The 20,640-nt window shown below is 38.9% G+C and overlaps 1 protein-coding gene across 1 annotated transcript in view; it reads right to left on the bottom strand.

Annotated features, from left to right (window-relative positions):
• LOC139701074 (ras-like protein family member 12) overlaps positions 1-20,640 on the bottom strand; it is a 455,247-nt gene that overhangs the window by 5,464 nt on the left and 429,143 nt on the right. The window contains exon 4 of the mRNA XM_071599648.1: positions 1,521-2,002. Coding sequence (XP_071455749.1) covers positions 1,521-2,002 — 482 coding nt within the window. The remainder of the gene's footprint in view (positions 1-1,520; positions 2,003-20,640) is intronic.

Genomic DNA, 20,640 nt, shown 5'->3' with positions numbered 1-20,640 from the left:
TTTCTTCTAATATTAAGTTATTGTCCTTTTTATCACAAGTTGCTTGTGTCGTAATACGTGGCGAAGTATTTTACGCTTAGATAAAGAAGTAAATGCATCTTTAGTAAACATTGCATAATTGTTTCATATATTTATCAGTAACTAACAATAAAGAAAAACTCAATTTTTGGAATTGCATACCAGGGGTGTTGGTTCACCCACCGCCACATACCGTAGCAGTAACGTGAAGAGTACCAAGAAGAAATAGAAATTTCTCCAATACTTAAATATTGTTCTAAATAAGTTTTACCATTAAAACTGGGAGGCTCAATAGGTTCATAATTAAAACAATTGCGAAAAAAGCAATATGAATCACGAAAATTACTTTGGCAGCATGTGATAATTAGGAAAATAAATTTTAAAATTAGAATCTTCCGCTGTCAAGTAAAAATCGAAAAATTATAAAAAATAACTGAACTCAACTCTTTGGAAGGATTCCTTACACATCAAATGACATTCATTTTCAGCGACAAATAGTCGGAATATTTTCAACCGAATATTCAGCTTGGAATAGTTTCGAACGAAAATTACAATCGTTCGTGAAGATTTTGTAAAGAGATAATAAGAAACCTTAATTGTAGGCAAATAAAACAATTCGAAAGGAATTAAAACCACTAAATGGAAGATGTGGAACTAATGTCAGTTTTCATAAAAGTTAACCCACAAAATATGCACATATATTCAACTTGTTTTCAATTATGCGAATGAGATAATTTGATTGTATATCTCAGTTTTTTGATTATTTAACTGCAAGAATTTCATTAATTCCTCGATCGGCCGTGGTTTATTAAAGGAATTTACGTCAAAAGCTAGCAAGCGTACATTATCGTAACCTTAAAATTGAAACTGCTTTATTCAAAAATAGCAGTTGGTCAATGAGTATTTTGATGGAATAATTATTTCCTGTGATTGCTATGCATTATTTCAGATAGTGACTCCTGAATTTTCTCCCCGCAAATTCTCCTCCTTTTACATAGGAATGAGGAAACGGCATGAATATATCAAATATTTTTTATCCTCCTTTTCCCATTAACATATTTTGACCCACATGGTTTAGACTGCCTAAATATTATATTCCTCCACACCTTCTCTTGCTCCATAGAAAATCTCATCTACTTTTCCCAAGGACTTTTAAATGCCAGTTTTTATGAACGCCTTCAAAATTCCTCTGGCCTTCTGGCTACCTAGAAAAAAAAATGGACGCATTTCTTATCGCGCTGTGCTCTAGTACCAATATTAAGTGTACCATAAGATGCATAGTCGTGTCTGCCCCATGTGTACTTCAAAAATTCCTTCCCTCTGAAATACTCCCCAGTTATGTCACACCTTTTGAACAGCGCCAGATCCCTCACCCCTTTCCACGAGTGACGTAATACGGAATAAACGTTCCGGGGGGGCGTGGCAGGTGAAAGCATATCTGCCTATAAAAACGGTCGGCACATCGCGATAGTGTTGGGGTTGATCGCCCTCCCATCACCTACCTCGCGTGATCCAGGTCCCTCTTGTTGCCGAGGAGCAGGGCCGGCGCGGCCAAGGGCGTGGCCACCATGTGCCCGTCCTCGTCACCCACGCCGTGGCGGCCCCCGTGGAGGCGGGACAACCTCGCGAGCAGCCTCTTCGCCGAGCGGAAGCTACGACGGTCGCACACGCTGTACACCACGACGAAAGCGTCGCCCCACCGCAGGTGTTCCTCCTCCTCTTCCTCCTCAGCCGCGTCCTCACCCCGCACGTCCCAGCACTCCCCCCCGCCCCCCACCTCCTCCTCATCCTCTTCCTCATCTTCCTCCTCTTCCTCCTCCTCTTCTGAGCCGCCCCTGGGGATTCGGCGCCCGCCTGGGTTCGCCCGGCGCCCGGAGCGGGACGAGCCCGTTGGGATACCACCCCTCCCGCCGCCGGAGATCACCTTGGCCGGCCTCCACGCCCCCCCGCCCCCTCCGTCGAACTTGGGGTGTAGGTCCAAGCCCTGGCGGAAGAGATGGTTTCGTTTAGCGGAGAGCAATTGCAAAAAAAGGTGGAAAAGCATGCTGGCAAATCTGTGTAGACATTGCTAAGGTAAAGAAGAGATCGACAGGGAGTCGATTCCTTCTTTACCTTAGCCAAAGGAATCTATTTCAGAAAAAAAATTTCCTGAGTCATATGAGTAGTTTCTCTCAATGCTTATGCACAAATTATTTCGTGAAACATACATTATTTTATGAAATCATGCACATTTTTACATTAATACGTATACTAGGATACACAAAATAATAAGCGTAGTTTATCCAATCATTTACAAATAGTGAAAAAAGTTATTTTTATTGTTGATTTATAGAGCTAAAATGCGAAGAATTACCGAATATTTAATACAGGGCGCGGCAACATAATTTCCTTTTTTGAAAGCTCTTTGCGTTTTCAAAAAAGGAAGTTATGTTGCCGCTCCCTGTACTTTCTGAATGACAGTGTTTTAAATTAGCCACTGAAGATAAATAGAATAGATAGAGCATGCACGTCTATGACGGCGAAAAAACCAAAAAATAAATGATAAGTTCATAGCCAGATTATGCTATCACAGAGCCTAGTTGAATAAACCGAGTAAGATATGAGTAGTACGAGGTGAGCTTTTCCATTAGCTACTGTGAACTGTATCATACTTAGTTTTAGGTTTGAGTGCCGTAAGTTGGCAATATTTGTCGCGAAACCCTGTAATTAACCACCGCCGCACTGTTCCCATCTAGAGGAGCTACCATTTTCTGCGATGATAACTTTTGTAGATGCAAGGTAAAATGCTATAATTTGTCTTTTTGACTTGTAACAACAGAAATTTGTAATTAAAGAACGGTTGATCACACTGAATGCAATCAGATAGTCTATTGTGCTTAGCCCAAATGTAAAAATATATGTATAGGATAAATGAGCAATCATCATATCATGAGGTCCAATGGCAGTCACATGTCTTCTCGCCACCATGGTTCAATTATTTGCTTTAGATTTTTCATAAAATTTTAATTTCACTTTGATTTCTATAGAGAGAAAATTTCAGGTACTGTATTCAAATCAGTGCTTAGTCAAAGTGGGTGTACTATGTGCAGTTCTGTCAAATTAAATTCCGGACCTTATGTCGCCTTTCTTTACAAGAGAAGACAAATGGTGACGGTATGATTCTCTACACCCGAACTCTACTCATGTCTGCTTCCCCAAATATCTACATCTACACAATACCCCGCCAGCCGCCGCAAGAGCATGCAGTGGGTGGTGCTATAGCACCTGCCATACATGCACAACTATTAGTTTATATACTCATTCGAAAATATATTAGTTTAAATACAAAAAATTCGACAATAATGAAGAAAATTCTCTTATCCCTATCCTTAAATCTCTTCCTCCCATTGTTCAGTATACTAACCAGAGATAAAATACTGTACATATACTAGACGATAAGAATGCTGATAAAAGTATTACTTTAAGTAAAAGTAATACACCATACTGCATTTATGAAAGCTGCCGTTTCTTAAAGATTTATCACATTAAGTTGAGAGCAAATATTATTGCCAAATACGCTTTCCATTTGGTACAGAGATGGCCATAGAAGCGTCTTCGTAGCATTTAAATCGATATTCATAAAGGTTGGCACCAGGACTTTCAACTCTGAAAATAGTAACTCTCGGAGGGACTCGTGCCACACGCGTCACGAAGACTCACGCGACGATTCCTGACTTTCAAATAACACAGTTTGAGGACAACTCATGAAGCAGCTCAGGGAATAGTATTACATTCGTGAGAGATTTCAACGCTGCACCATGAATTTCCTTTGTTACGCAATAGGAATTCAAAGAGATCCGAAAAAGTGGAAACAGTTCATACTGAGTAGTAATAGAGCCCTGAAGGTAGAGATACAGGATAAATTGTATTCGTCAGACTAGGCAGAGGCAGGACAATAATAAGGAATGATAGTTGATCGGCATGAAGCCAGGCAGGAAGTATAGAGGAGTTGAAGAATGGCTTATTTAAGTGCAGGTTTTAGACTATGTATTTAATTCACGTTGTATTAAGTGGGGATAAGAGATACACAGAGCTTTAGACATTGCGTCCATAACAAACCCACCTTAACCCATTGATTAGTTTAAATAAGTAGTTCTTTAAAATAAAAACGAGATAGCCTAGCCTAACCGTAAACTTGAGTTAAACTTCAAGTTTACGGTCTAGGCTATCTCGTTTTCATTGCTCAACGACCGTAGGTACGTTCATATTATATTTACAGTCCTTTAAAATGTCATAAATATATATTTATTTTTTTAATTTTTGCATACATCTAGCTTTTTATAAGATCTCTAATAACTCCTCCAATCGCTGCATGATTTTAAGGAAACTATGTATAGAACGTAATCATCTTTTACCCTACCGTGTCTCTTGAGTCAGTTTCACCTCTTCCTTCACGCCACATTTTTTCTCATCCTAAAAATGCCCATTCTCTTCCTTTCTCTTCCTTGGTTACTTCAAAATCTTCCTTGGTTACTTCAAAATCTTCTATCACACCCTTCAACATTTTACAAACATTCACTATCTACTTCATCACTTTCTCCATGACCTTCGAATTTTCACCGTCAGCATCTTCTCCTCCCCAATCATATGTTATCTTTAAGTTCCGTTTGTCTCTCCCTCCGTCTGGCATAGTAAATTAAGTTTCATGTTTAAGAAAGCAATGTTCCGGGGACAATTTTTCCAGCAGTGATAAACAAGCGAAAGTTATTTACAGTAGCTTTATCGTCCGTTTGAAGTTTTCAGCCAGTGAGTGGAATCAAGATCCTTATCTTCCCAGGCGTCATAATTGACGTGCGGCCTGCAAGATGCTGCCGTGACCCGTCGTTAAGTATTTCCCTGAGCGCACTCGCATTAGAAGCGAGATTTAGTTCTCGTGTGCCTGAGGGACATAAATAATTTAACCTTTCTGATAATAAACAAGTCAAGAGCGCATGGAAAAGAGAGGGAAAAGGTAGGGTGAGAGAGAGTTCGTTAAGGATACGCTGCAAAATGAGCTTTCTCCACATATTCCTACGACTGCGGGGAATAGCGGGGTAAATCGCCGACGTGACTCCATTGTCAATAGAATGTTGAAATAATGACTCAACTGGGAGGGAGTCATCCATTTCAAATCTCCGTGGGGCATCCAAAAGGCTTTGGGTGGGTGAGCGGGTATTGGATTCCTTGTGTTATGTAGGCCACACCGCGGAGCAAGTGAAAACCAATTTCACACGCGCATTGCATTGTGGAGGCACCGAGAATCGACGCGATGCGGTTTCCCTTTTACGAAGCTATTTTGTCCGCCTCCCGTATTTCCTTTGTTTTCGTTCGCGGAAGTGGAGTAAGAAGAAAAATCGCAGTCAAGTGAAGATCGCTGGAGCACTTTTTGTGCATAAAGACGAGTCAAATGAGACGATCTGAAAACTGGGAGGATTTTAACTTAAGCCTAAGATGAGGGTGAATCTTGATTCATGATTTACTGGAATGTTGAAATTAAAAGTAGGGTTTATGCAATTCGTGAGCCTACCGGTTGGGAAATCTCAAATAATGTTTGCAAGTGAATTCCTCAGGGTGAGGTTAACATTCATGAAAACCAATGAAACAGAATAAAGTTCCCAATTGCTTTATTTTAGATTAATATCATAGGAATATTTTTATTGAAAAACATACAGGTAATCTAAAATCCTTGCAAATATTAATAAATCATCATCTTCTTTTAAAGGCGGATGGAGTCTTTTCGTTGCCGCAATTGTTCCCTCTCGATTGTCGTTTTTATCAGTTCATTGTATTTTGTTACTCTCTTTGTGTTTTATGTCATCTATAAATATTTTTCTTGGCCTTCCTCTTCCTTGTTTTCCAGTTATTTTCCCCTCCATTATATTTTCCAGGAGGTTGTTATGTCTAAGAACATATCCAACAGATTTAATTTTCCTTTTCTCCATCTTTTGTATTAAACTCCTTTCATCTTTAATTTCTGTCAATATTCTATGTTCTTTTCTTTTCCTTCCATCTTATTATCCTTCTCCAAATCCAGATTTCCATCGCCTCCAACTGTGCCTTTTTCCTCACTCTCAATATCCATATTTCACATCCATATAATAATGTACTCCAAATAAATGTTTTTACAAATGATTTCCTAATTTCCAGTTTCGCGTGTTTGTTTCCTAACAGGTTTTTTTAATTTTCATATGCCTTCTTCACCAAGGATTCTTATTTTCACTGTAGAAGTGCGCCTGTGTTTCTTGTAATTACTTCGTACACTCCCAAGGTAGCAGAACTCTCCCACTTGGCTTATTATTGATTCTCCATTAATCATTAAATTTACAGGAGGTTCTGTCCTGTTTCCTTAAACAATCAAAGCTTTGGTTTCTTTGCATTTATTTTTAGTTTCCCATTTTTCAAAGCCATGGACAGAGTTTTGAGCTTTCTATTCAGATCTTTGGCTGATTCTGCCAGGGTCACAATATCATGTGCAAACCTAATGCAGCGTATGTTTCTTCCATTTATCTACATATCATTTTGCCTTTAATATAAAAGATAAGTAGATAGAGCGATAGTGCATCCTTGTATTACTTATTTTTTAATCTTTGCTTTTTTATCACACGCCTTTGCATCTATAAATGTGTTTTGGTCCTCGTAAGGCTGAAATCTTCCTGTCTTTGTAGTCTATTCATTTTCTTCTCATGGTTTTAAACATAAGTTTCCAATCCACGGTATCTAGGGCTTTGTCTAAAACAATGAAGGCAAGGAAAACTTTCCTGTTCATCCCGGGCCTTCTCTCAATGATCAAACGCAGTGCCAGTATAGCGTCTCTCGTTCCTTTACCTTATCGGAAACCAAATTGATCTTCTCTAACATTTTCCTCCACTTTCCTTTTAATTCTGTTCCCTATTGTAGGTAAAAGTACCTTGGAAGCATGCGACAGAATAGCAATTGTTCTATAAAATAATAATTAATAATTAATTAATATTAATGGGTAACATATTGCGGAATGAAGATGGTAAAATAATAAAAGTATGCTGTCAACTTTCATTTAGGATATAGGTCGCATGGAAATGAAATTTAGTGATTAATATGGAGCAATCGTTGCAATTATTAATTTTTTATCATTGAAATTAAAATTGATATTGAAATATATTTGTAATACTGTAATGTATACTTAACATTGAAATATATATGTATTATTGTCATATATATATAAATATATATATAATATATATATATATATATATATATATATATATATATATATATATATACATATGAGTAATATTGCAATATATGTGCAAGTCTTATTTTAATTCAAGTGTATGTGATATTTAAATATCTATATAATTTTATAATATATTTATGTAATGATGTAATATAGTTTTAATATTGCAATACATATGAGTAATGTTGAAAAACAGGAATATGCAATATTTTTATATATCTATATAATTTTATAATATATATGCAACACTTTAAATTATACTATCCATGCATGTTGTATCTAAAAAAGTTATATGATTAACAATCATGTCCAAGGGGAAGCGAAATCAACGTTAATCGAATATGGTTCTGCGTAAAGGGTGCCGTCCAAGTTTTTATTCAACAGGAGATTGCACTTAGTATTAATATATGGAAATAACGTTCCTCCTCCTCCTCCTCTCTCCCACAGCTCTCCACAACAATGGGTGCACTGCTATCTTTTTACATCATGGCGGTGGATATTTTCCCACCATTTACTGCTTTCCCTTAAACCAGTAAATCATGAAGGGAAAAAACCTATGGATGCGCATCTAAGAATAAGCATTATTTCAGTTCTTGGCAGAACTCAGAAGTGATTGGTGTCCTAAAAGTTCGAGAACAAATGCCTCCTAAGTGCATTTTTTGTCATTTATAGTTTCTCTGAATATGCTACGTCTCCTTATTCCTCGAATAAATCCATTTAAATAGAATTTACACGAAGCATTATAATCCTACTCTATTGTGGTTATATGATGAGCAACATCTAGTGAAGTATGCATGAGCTAATAAATCAACATGCTAAAATACGTTTTAGAACAAAGTAATATTTCATTAGATATCAGAAATATTAAAAATTTAGTCATAATTCGCTGTATCTAATACAAATTTTAATATCTGGTAATTTTCAGAAAATCATTTCAACAATAAAAAGTGAATTTATAAAAATTCGCAAATCTAAGCATTGAAACAAAAGAAGCATTAAACATTCATTATTACACACACACACACATACATACACACACACACACATACATATATATATATATATATATTTATATATATTTATATATATATATATATATATATATTTATATTTATATTTATATATATATGTACACACACTCGTATATACATGTATTTGTGAATGAAAAAATGATTTATTTGAAACATTACTAATTATGGATGGATTGGTATACAGGTTACGGAATATCTGCTAAACCAATTTGATGGATTATTCGCATGCTTATATTGCAAAAACTGTATTATATATAATATTTTTCCACGAGATAACTCTGTATTTTTGATTTCCCCTTTGAAATATTTACGCAGGGGACTTTAATATTGAACTCTATTTTCCGAAGAATTAATTTAGTTATTATTAAATCGAATATTGGATGGATTTGAATTAATACTCCAGAACTCGGTATCATTATGAAGGTGGGAGGAGGGGGGGGTGAACATTTCAACGCCGAACCGATACTTAAAGATCGAGAAGGGGATGCAATTACTAGCACATATGAAAGAAAACGTTTAAGAGGACAATTAACCGCCTTCCTCGGCTTGCTTTGATTGGCGAGTGCTTGAAATCGTCTCGTTCCAACGTTTCACCGATGAAGAAATCAACTCAACTCGTAACAAGTCCGCAAAATTAAAAATGAAAATGTGGGCTGGGGATTCGGAAGGGCCGTTTAAGGTGTGCAATTTGCATTTAATTCACCGTAAATGCCGTTCCGTGGGTTTCATACTTACATAGACACCAGAGGCGTATCGCCGGTTGGTCCTGCTCTCACGACTGCCATGTGTTATGCTCAATGACATGCACAACCTCCTGAAGGACGAGGAGCTTGATGAACCTTGATACGAGTAGGATGATTTTTTCGCTATCTTGCAATAAGAGCCAATAATGGATTGTGCGCAAAGATGTGGTTTCCTTGAGATACATATACACAATTCACTGTAAGGCCTTGTGTCCGGAGGGTGTTGAGTAGTTATTATTAAGAAATAACTGAGATATCTGAATACAATTTATTCTGCATATTAATTGATTCTTATGTAGATAATTCCGTGAATTGCAGCTTAAAATGTTGATTTGTTTTACTTCAGGAAGCTGTAGATTAAAGTAACTCGCAGTATGGAGAAGATAGGAGATTCGCAGTGTGATTAAGTTCCTTCATTCAAAAGGATACAGTGGCCGGAAAATCCATGATGAAATGAAGGCTGTTTATGAAAATGACAGCCCACCATATGACACAGTTTCGGGATGGAAAAATAATACCCAAACTGGCCACATGTCCCTCACTGGCTAGCCAAGAAGTGGAAGACCATCACTCGCAGACGATGCTAAGAAGGTGAAGAAAGTGGAGGACTTTAACCTGCTAGACCGAAGAGCGATCATCCAAATGATCATGAATGAGACTGATCGTAGCTATGGCAATGTGTGGAATATTATTCACGAAGAACTGCACTTGTCAAAGGTGTCAGCGTGCTGGGTTGCACGACTACTGACTCCTTTCCAGAAGCAAACACGGCGCGACTTGCAATCGCGACTACAGCGCGACCAGAAATCAAAGCGATGTGGCTTTAAAATTTGATCACATCCGCCTTATTCTCCCGATCTCACCGAAGCGATATTTTCTTATTCCCAGGGCTAAAAAAACATTTCGGGACCGGAGATTTGACAACAAAAATGACGTCGTTTAAGAGGTGGAACAGTTGTTTTCGACTTGCCTTTTAACTCGCGCCTTTAGAACCGCTCTCAGCAAACCTTTCCGTATACTTGAGATGAGTGACACAGTCTGACATATTACAGCAATGAAGGGAGGAATTGCCTAGTGAGGACGCCAATAACCGAGATATTTTATGAATGCTTGAGTCTGAATCTGCAGTCCACTTCTATTTCGACGACCGTTTGTTACATTCTGTCCGCTACCATTTCTTGTGGGGTGAGACAAGGTTCTTTCTGCCTGAGATGAGCAGTTCAACGGATGCCAGAGGGGATTTTGAGTCAGTGGCGCAAAAGCAGTAGAAATTCGTGGGGAGGGAAAAATTAAGGAGTTAGAGTGAAGCAAGGGGACAAGTACTCAAAAAGTACGATATATACTCGTATACGGGAAATATGTGGACTAGCTAACAAAAAATTAGGTTTAATTAGAAGAGTAATAGGGAAATGTCATGAAAAGGTTAAAGACAAATGTCATCTTTCGCTGGTTAGGCCTCATTTAGAATATTCTGCTGGTGTATGGGATCCTCACGAAGTTGGATTGATTGCCGAATCGGATCGCGTGCAGCGTAGAGGAGCTAGATTTGTAAAACGTTGTTATGATAAACTGAGGAGCGTATGAAAAATATTAGAAGAACTAGGTTGGGGATCACTCACGGAGCGAAGGTTACATTACAGTTTTAAATCTCTTGCATATATTATATGGATGTCTTTTCAGCAATGATTTTGAAAATGAAATATTAGCCCCATCTTACTACGGTAGGAGAGATCAAATAAATAAAAATAGAGAGATATAGCGTAGAACAGATAGATTTAAGACGTCATTTTTACCACGAACGATAAGAGATCAGAATAACATTGTCCGACCGCGCCAGTGGGGGAAAGTATTTTGGGTCAAAAGTAGCCTGCTGTGTGATCATCCACTTCCATAATCCATAGCGGTGGCTTGCAGGATGTAAATAAAAAATAGATAAATGGAATAATGACTACCTGGAACCATAAGATAGTAAAGTAAAATTACCTTGAATCAGGGATTACACCAGGGATGAATAATAATAATAATCAGAGATAAATTCCCGGCGTTACTGATTTTATGACTGAAAACTACTAATTATAGTTCTAATAAATGCGAATAATGAATTTAAATCCTTTCAAATTGAAGCTATAAAACTTCAGGTATGACATCATCATTAACGTTAGCGGTCATTCCGATTAATCAGTTGACGCGTCTGCCTAGTAATCAAGGCCCCGGGTTCGAGCCCCACCCTGGTCATTTTTGTGGCGCAAAATCTTATTGACCAGTCCCTACGACACCTACGTACAAAGCATAAGCGGCTTACCGGGATCTCAATGGTTTCACCGGAGACGTGCGTCAGGCGAAATCGGCAAATAGATTGAGAAATTGCTCATTATCACTAGCGAAAAACGCGAATCTTGAAAATTTACCCTTCAACTTTGATTTAACATCTCATTTATCGATAATAAATGTTTTAATCTCTTCTTACCAACAGATTAAAATTTCCCCATGTTGTTTATCCTTGATTTTCGTGAATTCAATCAGAAACAAATCGATAATTGTGTCGATAATAATAATCGATAATAACAAAACCACAACGGAACGGAAGAAAATTAAATCACCCCGCCCCAACTATATTTTCCGCAGATGCTACCAGTAGAGAGAGAAACTTCTAAATATATTTTGCATATTCCTAAAGGAAGAACCGTCAACATCATTTCTCCATTAGCTTACTCATAGATAAAGTGAAAATTCCTCGGTAAGAGTGCAATGTTTGAATTTCTCTTCATCGAAGAAAGAAGAAAGTAAATGATTTCATCGCATGTTAGCAACTACTCTCGATTATAAAAGTTTAAATATGGGGCTTAGTAACAACTCACATAGCATTTGGGAAAATTTTGACCTCCTAAACAAGTATAACTTAAGATAGGTACCAAATGAAGAGGGGTGATAATTTATCCATAGTGGATACATAAATCTTCATTTTACCAGAGCACCATAGGGAAATAAACTAGTTATTAGGGAAGGAAATATTACATTATCATGCAGATTTATGTCGCAACTTTGAGCAGTATATAATATGGGCAGTTAAATGAAAGCCAAACACCCGCCATTAAAAACAGTCCGTTAAAAGCTAGAAGCATTTTATATACCGATACTGCCATTGCTATGGTAGGAGAACTGCTTAGTAACAAGTCACAGGCGCACGCAGTTGGGTTATGTCCGTTTTGGTACGCGGACGTAACCCAACTTACCCAAGTTGGGTATGTTCGTGTTTTAGCGGGTGTTCGGATTTCATTTGACTGCCCCTCATATTAACTGTGGAGGGGAAGTCCTATTGGAAAGATCCCTTTTAATTTTTATACAATTTAATTTTATCTTCATCCGGGTTCTTGGATTTATTTGGACGTTTAACTGTGCCATGCCTCACTGCATCTCCGAATGCAAGCTCTCAGAAAAGCGCGGTCATACTCGAACACAGACACAAATTTAGGGACATGGATAAGTTACCGTTTGGTAAGAGAATTTTTCCTCCATCGTAAAATACACAATCATAATATAATCGAGCCCAAGCCCCTGAATGTATAATACTCGAAGATAGAAAAATTATCGATTTAGCCAAACACACCAATTGCTGCATGGTGTACATAGATATATGTATGTGGGCGAATATGTGTGTGTATAGGAGGAAATGGCATTTATTAATTTATTACAGTGCAATTTGCCATCTATATATATATATATATATAAATATATATATACATATTAATGCAATTTTAGGTCAGAGTGTTCTTTACTCTCAGCTATCAAAATCAATCTTTTGGTTGATTACTGTAGTGATGGTTTACGCCACTCGGTGATATGGAGACTATAAATATTGACGAGAATCTTTGCTATTGATTCATTAATTTGTTGAAATATCCTGTAAATCAGATTTTAAAAGCAGTGTTAAATGCTTCACGCTCTTTGAGTTAGCATTCCAAGGTGTGTCAAATATTGGGTATGGTAGGTTTAGGTGATATCGTGACGTTTGACAATGTCTCTATCGCCAATACTTCTATTCGAGGTATTAGAAGTGACCTATTTCACGTAGTTTACCTTATCTTTAAGTATGAGACGCAAGAGCGAGGATTAATTGCGATATTTTGACGAATGCGCAATTTAAAGTGCTGTACGCTCTTTGAAGTGAATGCGAAACTTATGTCGTAGTGCCAAACGAAAAGATTTAAAGATGAGCAGTAAATTTAAACCTGCATAATTATAGGCAATTATCGATTTTAACAACTAATTCAGTGGATTTTGCAAGAAATCCTGACCTTTCGTCGGAGGAAGGGGATTTTATGAGTCGATGAGTAGGAAAGGTAATTCGTGGGTATGGGATGACCGCATTTCAATCTTCGCAATGAAAATGTAAATATTAAGGGGCTAAAATTATTGCGATTGCCAATAGTGGGCGAATTATCGAGATACTTCGGCTAGTGGAGATGTCACACCGTATTAATCTGCGTGATACCTTTCGATTCTCCCAACTCAACACAAATGATTATCTGAAAATTGAGTGAAACATTTTCTAGGTTAGCTGTTTGCAACAAAGGAAAGGAACTGATTTAACTCATCACTGGACCTCATATAAGATATAATCTACCCTCATCTATGAAACCAACCTTAGAGTGACATTGCATCAGAATTCCGGAGACATATTACTGAGAAAAACACATCGATGATTCTGAAGCAATCAAAACTACAGTATATATATGTGTGATAAGATGGCTTAGTGCTGGATGTTATTGAAGGAGGAATGGTGGATGTCAATGAAAACCTCCCGATGCTAAGCCAATTACGAAGGAGCAAAGCATTGGTAGAAATAGTATTGATCATTGGAGTGAAATCATTCGGGATCCTACAAATGAATGAACCACTCTGTTACGACGAGGACGGTGATTTCGTTGCACTGTATTTCACGTTGCCTGCTCGACGCAGAATGACGGTTTAAATGATTGCTGGATGAATATTCGAAGCAATGATTATGCTGAAGACTAATGCTGACCTAGCGGATCAAGAGTAAGATGTTTCCATCAGCTGCTTTGATTAAATTTCTTAATAATGAGATGAAAATTGAGGAATAGCGAAAATTTGACAGAAAGGGTTTAGATTGGCACCTGAATAAGTTATTGTTTTGGAGATTATTTCAAAATTTATGTATATTCTCCTGCTCCAGGCTATTGCTTGTCGTAGGTGAAAAAGTCGTGCACGGACAGCGGATTAACAGATGATGATTTCTATTTGTTTGCAAAGATGGCGATTCCATTTACCTGATTTCGCATCGAGTATGGCAAACAGACGTGGTACGTGTAAAAGGTGGCGCTGTATTAGCAACTTGTATTTGGAAAACATTATTATAGTTTTTACCTCGGAAAAATGGGATGTGAATAGTTGAATATGGATGCTAGCTATGAGGTGAGGCGACCGACAGCTGAGGTAATTTGCGCCATTAGGGACGAGAGGGTAATGTGGTAAGGGTAGGATATTCAAGGAATGACAAAACGAGGAAGAAAAACCCGAGGTTGGCATTAGCCTATACTTGACAAAAGGCGCCAAGGGGGTACACTATTTAACGACCCATCCGACGGACGAGTTATTTCACTTGGAAGTGCTCTGTTTAGCGGAATTCTAAGTGGGGATCGAGATGACTCTGAAAAATTAAGTCATTACCAATATTCGAATATGAGCCCTCAGGGTGGGTAGCCAGCATACAAACTACCGCACAAACTGGATCCCAGTATTACATTAGATGAGGGGAGAATAGGCTCAGGAGTAACTGCGCCTGAGAAAAATAATAATTTTCATGCAAGATCATGTAGAGAATATTGAGGAATAATCAATGGATGATAGAAATTATTGAAAATAGAAAGTGAAAGCAATATTTTAGGAAGAATAAATTCATATGAAACGATACACACCTGTATTATTTCAAGCAAGGAGGCATAGGTGAGGCGTTCAATGCACGAGTCTTCCTACCTTTACCTAATAGCCTTCAACAAATTAAAATATTTTAATCGCAACCTCACATTCTCTTCTAATGTGATTTCAGTGCGATGCAGGAGTTGAAAAACAAGGTGAAACTGTCGTCGCACGTCACGGTAAACTATGCCTGCAAAGATATAAGGAAATTTGAGAGAGGTGGTGCAAAGGCCTTAAATAGGCAGTCGATCCTCCTTAAAGACTCGAGCTAAGTATGAATTGTTCGGTATTACACCACTGTTCGGTATCCCCCACAGCTTCCAGCCTCCCTCCGCCGGTAGCCCACCACTTTTATGAGCGACGGGGAGGAAGGAAAATAAAAGATCTTAAAATACCGCATGCCTCCGGGACACACGCGCTCATATATACCTATACACCACTTTTTTGTGACGAAGCTCTCTCAAGACTGCGGCTTTCGTGGGTTTTTCTGACCCGTGGGCGGGCGAGTGAAAGTCCACGAGCGACCCCCTGGGGGATCCGAGAATGCGCTTGACGGGGTGGGGTGGGATCCTCCCCCAACCCCTATTCGTGAGTGATGGACGCGCGCATATGTAATCTCCGCCAGTGTCTCCCCCTCCGTCGTGACGGCTCGGCGAAGGAGCGGCCGTCCCGGGCGACGGTTCCCGGGTTTATCGCCCCATCGGGCCGAGGAGAGGGACGCCGCGTGCCGGCGCCGCGGCCTTCGCTGAACCCTTGACGCCTCGTTTGCATAGGGATAAGGGATCATAGCCTTAGAGATCAGTTCTATTACGCATCGAATAGCATTAATAACTACTAAGGCCACGCGTTAGTTCTCCGACGCTCGGCAGTTTGGTCACGAAGAGACTTTCGTTAGAGCAGAGGACAAAGATGATAGTTAAAAAAACATTTCTCTGGATTTTAACTTTTGACGTCAAAAAGCCTTCAAACTGCTCTTTCATATCTTGTGCCCCATGGGTATCATATTAGGAGACTATGCGTGTTGGAGTTAAAAACAACGATAACGAAGAAGCAGGTGTCGACGACGCGAAGGCGTTTGATTCTACATGGTGCTAGTATATGGAGTTATATGGTACTAGTGACTAGAAGAGCCATAATATAAGGGTTATATAAAACAATGCCAGCGTTCTTGGCTATTAGAAATAAAAATGGAAAACAATTTCTCCCTCATAGCGCGGTCGTTTGCATATATGCTGATCCATTATTGTTCTTTAATATATATATACATTCAGTATATTTCAAAAAATTTTCATTTTCCATCATTGAAACTTAATCATTCTCTACGATACGCCTTTAATTATCTTAAAGGACTTGCATTCTATCTTTGATCAGTCTAAGCCGGCATTACTCATGTGCCTATACTACCTCTCATACTCCTCTGTGACCCCAACGTGTCATCCAAATTTTTCCAGATGCAAACTTGAAGAACTTTACTCAGACATAAACTTTTGCTGAAGTCTAATCTTAATAAAAATGAATTCCTTAAAAACATTGAAGAAAAACAATCGCAAACAGCGAGTGTGATTGAAACTCAAGATAGGCAATTAAAACCTTTATTCAATTTGAAATGAGTTCAATATTATCATTTGCATTATGTAAGTTTTCCTCTCGAATTAATAGCGCAAAGAACTGAAATAACACATTTTATTTGGTTTTAATTGAGATTTTGAAAAATAATCGTGGGAATGAAAGAATCCTGATATCGCGGCCCTTGAAGCTTTGGGAACCAGAAGGTATTCCGTCATTTCGAAAGCACATGCCATGAGCATTGTAATGGCTTTAGAAATAAATAATCGAATGGAGTAAATTGAAATGGTTCAAATTTGAAATATCAGTCAATATAAGGTACTTCTGTGGAGGATAATAAAGCTAGAGTTTAATGCTATTGTCCCTCTTGTTGACTCACGAATTGTGCATGAGGTAAATTTTGATCTTATCCATCGTTGAACGAGTGGCCAAACTGTGACACAACCTCTTTCTCGTGATCGGTGCAATTAAACTTTCACGAATTTTTTAATAAATATTTCTTGATCAGTGATCAAAATATTTATTTAAAAACTTGTGGCATTAAAAGAAATACGTTTGGATTGTATTCAGTTGTCCTAGTCACCTGGATTTTTCCGGACTCACAGTGACCTATTGAGTGATTAAAAGTGACTTTCATTTAGTGGATATTTCTTTCTTAAACTCAATAAAATCAGGCAAAACTTTGTGAAAATCATAAAAATCTCTCTAAATATATTTTTGATTAATGCTCGAAACGTAATGAGTGAAAATTACCTCGATTACTATCATTGGAGGTGCACATTAATTTGAAAAAGGAAACAATATACCCACACAATATTTTTAGAAATTTTGAAAACTAAAATAACGAGAGTAATAATTATCACAGAAATAAAGTCGTGCTTAGATCAGTGGGACCTAGTTCTACAATAGTATTAAGACAAAAAAGCATTTTAGACACATTCGGTGGAAATTGTGAGATTTAAGAGAGTAGTTTATTTCTTCATTTTACCGTACACCTGTCAAGTTCTAATAGAATCACAAGGAATAATGTCCCTTATAAATCATTACCTTTCTCTATATACATTTAAGAAGGGGTACTTACACACATGTGGCAAAAGCAGCAGCACATTCGCTGAGGGCGATATAAATACAAGAATATTCACTTTTTTTAAACTAATATTTTGAAAATCCAAGTAGCTACGAAGACCTGTTTTGAATCCCCCCTCCCTTCGGTTAGAAGAATCGGAGGAAAGGGAATGACGGGTGAGTGGCTCGAGAAAGGCGTCGTCCGGAGGCGGTGAATCGATTTCATACGATTCGGTGGTGCCCAAGCAACCGTGTGATGGCTGGATCGAGATTGGAGGGAGTCGACCGGCGAGAATCCGACGCGATTCCTAGTCGGGAAGAAATAAAGGAGAGGGCAAGGCCCGCATTGGGTGGGACGGGCCCTCCGTCTCCAAAACTCTTTCTCTCTCTCAGCTCCCCCCCCCCCCTCTATCGAAATTGCGCGCCCATTCAACCCGAGCCACGGCACCCGCCCCCGAAGGCCATTCCGCCGCGGAAAGCATTGTTCAGAGAGTCGAGGGGGATGGGGTGGAGAGACAGAGACGGACGAGGGCACGGCGGCGGACGGGAGGGATGAAGGGGGACGGGGCGGGATGAGTCCCAAGGGGAATGCTCACGTCCTCAGCCCCCACTCCCACACCCCCCATTCCGAAGACTCGTTTTTTCCGAAAGGAAACGGATAAAGCTCAAGAGCACGGTAGCGGAGGAGATGTCATCGCCTTCTTCTCCGAGCGATTGGGAGGCTGGCAGGATTCCTTCGGAGGGGACAAGGTGTGTGCTCCCGATTGTCCGAGCGAAGGGAGAGGCGGGGGAGTGAACGCGAATTCCGGGCTCATGCAAATCGAACACCGTTTCGCCGATATCCTTTTTCCGGAAACGGAGCCGAAATATTTTCGAGGGGGACTCTCCCAATCGTGCATATATGACTTCAAAATCTAAAATTCCGAGTACGCGGAGATTTTGAGCATTCGAAATCTTTTGAATGCGGGAAAAATATATGAAGCTTTGTATTGTGGACTGATAAAATTTCGGCTTATTGGAAATAAGCGATGTTTAAGACAGCATTACTTTATAATTCGAGGCAGGTACCTAGGTGCTCATAGAACGAGTTAAGAGGGATTTGAAGTCAGGATTAGTCACGAGATATTGAAGGCCTAAAAAAAGGACTGAAAGACTGAAGATATTTCACGAATTTAATATTCCTAAAAACACTTTATGTATCAACATCCTTGCATTTCTGAATATCTGCATTGATTTCCTGATATTTATTTGCTAAGAAATATTATCTTTTCCAAAGCTCTTTCTTTAAATAATTCCTAATGTTATTCCTTCTTTGAGAGCATTTTTAATTCCCTCACTTCTAGCAACAGAACGCCAACCATTTTCGGGTATCTAAACTGAATAGTGATGGTAGCCTTCGCAGGTGCATATGTTTCACTGTCGAGGTCAATTTTAATTTTTATGAATGGTCCGAGTGTCTAAAATTTGTCTCAGTTACTATTCAAATACCTGAAAATTATATCAGTAACTATATCAAAGAGTGACCTAAAATAACGTAAATTACATTACTGACTTCCATAGAACTGGCAAAAAGAGGGGAAGAGCTGAAATAACTGATATGTAAAAGAACAAATATAAATTAGGAAATTATAAAATAATATATTTAGAAATATACTCGATTTTAATAAAATCAAGACATGCTAGGGGGGCAGCTAGGGCCAGTGATTAGATGAACTGAAACCGTGAAATTCCAACATGTAGCTGGGGAACGCTGGGCTCGATGTGGCTTGTATTAGTATGGCTAATATTTCGTCGGTATTGTTATTTCTTCTGCTGAATCATGGAGAGTATTTACACAACAGAATCTCTTCGTCGGATGGACCTGCCATTGAGATATCACATTGAAAGGCTACTAGATAGGATAATATTCCGACCAGGGGCTCGTCCATACTTCTTTCACTTCCCAAAACCTGACATAACTGTAATTACTCATCTACAAATTCAATAATGAGTGAATATGATATCGGCTGACGATTGCATTCAATAAGGACCATCTCTTACCACTATTATGTGAGCTGAAACCAGAATGAAACTTGTATATGATTCCTATATTACACGCTAACCTTTCGCCATGATCAGATTTACTCGATCATGACCCCAGGAACACGTAATCGGGTGACCTCATAGAAAGTTTCGCAAGGAGATAGCAATAATGCAGGCCACAAAAAGCAACCTCATTATTCTTCCAACTCACAACGGCTAATTTGGGCTCTTACAACTACGTTCGAGCCGCCGACGATCAAACGTACTGCCAGAGATAATGCCTAGTTTTTAAGTGCCCCCCACGGGGGAAACCATGGGAAGATGGCGGTTGTGATCGCGGGGTGGAATTAGTGGTAGTGAAGGCTTTCCGTGGTGAGGAGGCTGTGATGGAAGGTGTGGAAATTAGATTGGCGAGAATGGGTCGAGAAGGGAGGGGAAAGTGGAGCGTTTGTCGAGGAATTCGCGAATGGGAGACGGGGCCAGTGTGTTCCCCGCCTTTCCTCGCCAAGCAGTCGCCCTGGAAATTATCCACGGGCCATGGTTTGTCGCCAAGGAGGTAATTACGGAGGGATTAAGGTTCTCACGAAATCACGTACATGCGAATGTAAGAATGCGAGCAAGAACAATGGAAGAATCACTCTAAATTGGCTCTTCGACCGCCCCCCCCCACACTGACATTACTACCATTTTCAATTGCTCCACTTCCGAAAGTCTAAACCTCATACCGTTTCGTGGAGATTTACTAATACCAATGCACAATCAAAACACGTTCTAAATTAATTCAATATTTAAAACTTACGATAAAGTCATTAAAGCAACTCCACAGAGAAATTTGCCTCTTCAGAGGGTAGATATGTTTCCAGGAGTTAAACAGGTGCTACCGTTTCAGTCAGCCAAAAATGTCAACATAAAATTGATGAAACTATTGCTAAAAATCAGCAGAGGTTTAATTTTAATAGCAGCGTTATCCAGCGTTGTAGAGAGCAGTTCTACCCTCTATACGAGGATAGAACCGCTTATCGTA

Source organism: Hetaerina americana, unplaced genomic scaffold (genome assembly GCF_022747635.1).
Source record: "Hetaerina americana unplaced genomic scaffold, ioHetAmer1.1.p SCAF_11, whole genome shotgun sequence".
In the NCBI taxonomy this organism is placed as follows: domain Eukaryota; kingdom Metazoa; phylum Arthropoda; class Insecta; order Odonata; family Calopterygidae; genus Hetaerina; species Hetaerina americana.
This window is presented reverse-complemented; position numbering and strand designations above follow the sequence as displayed.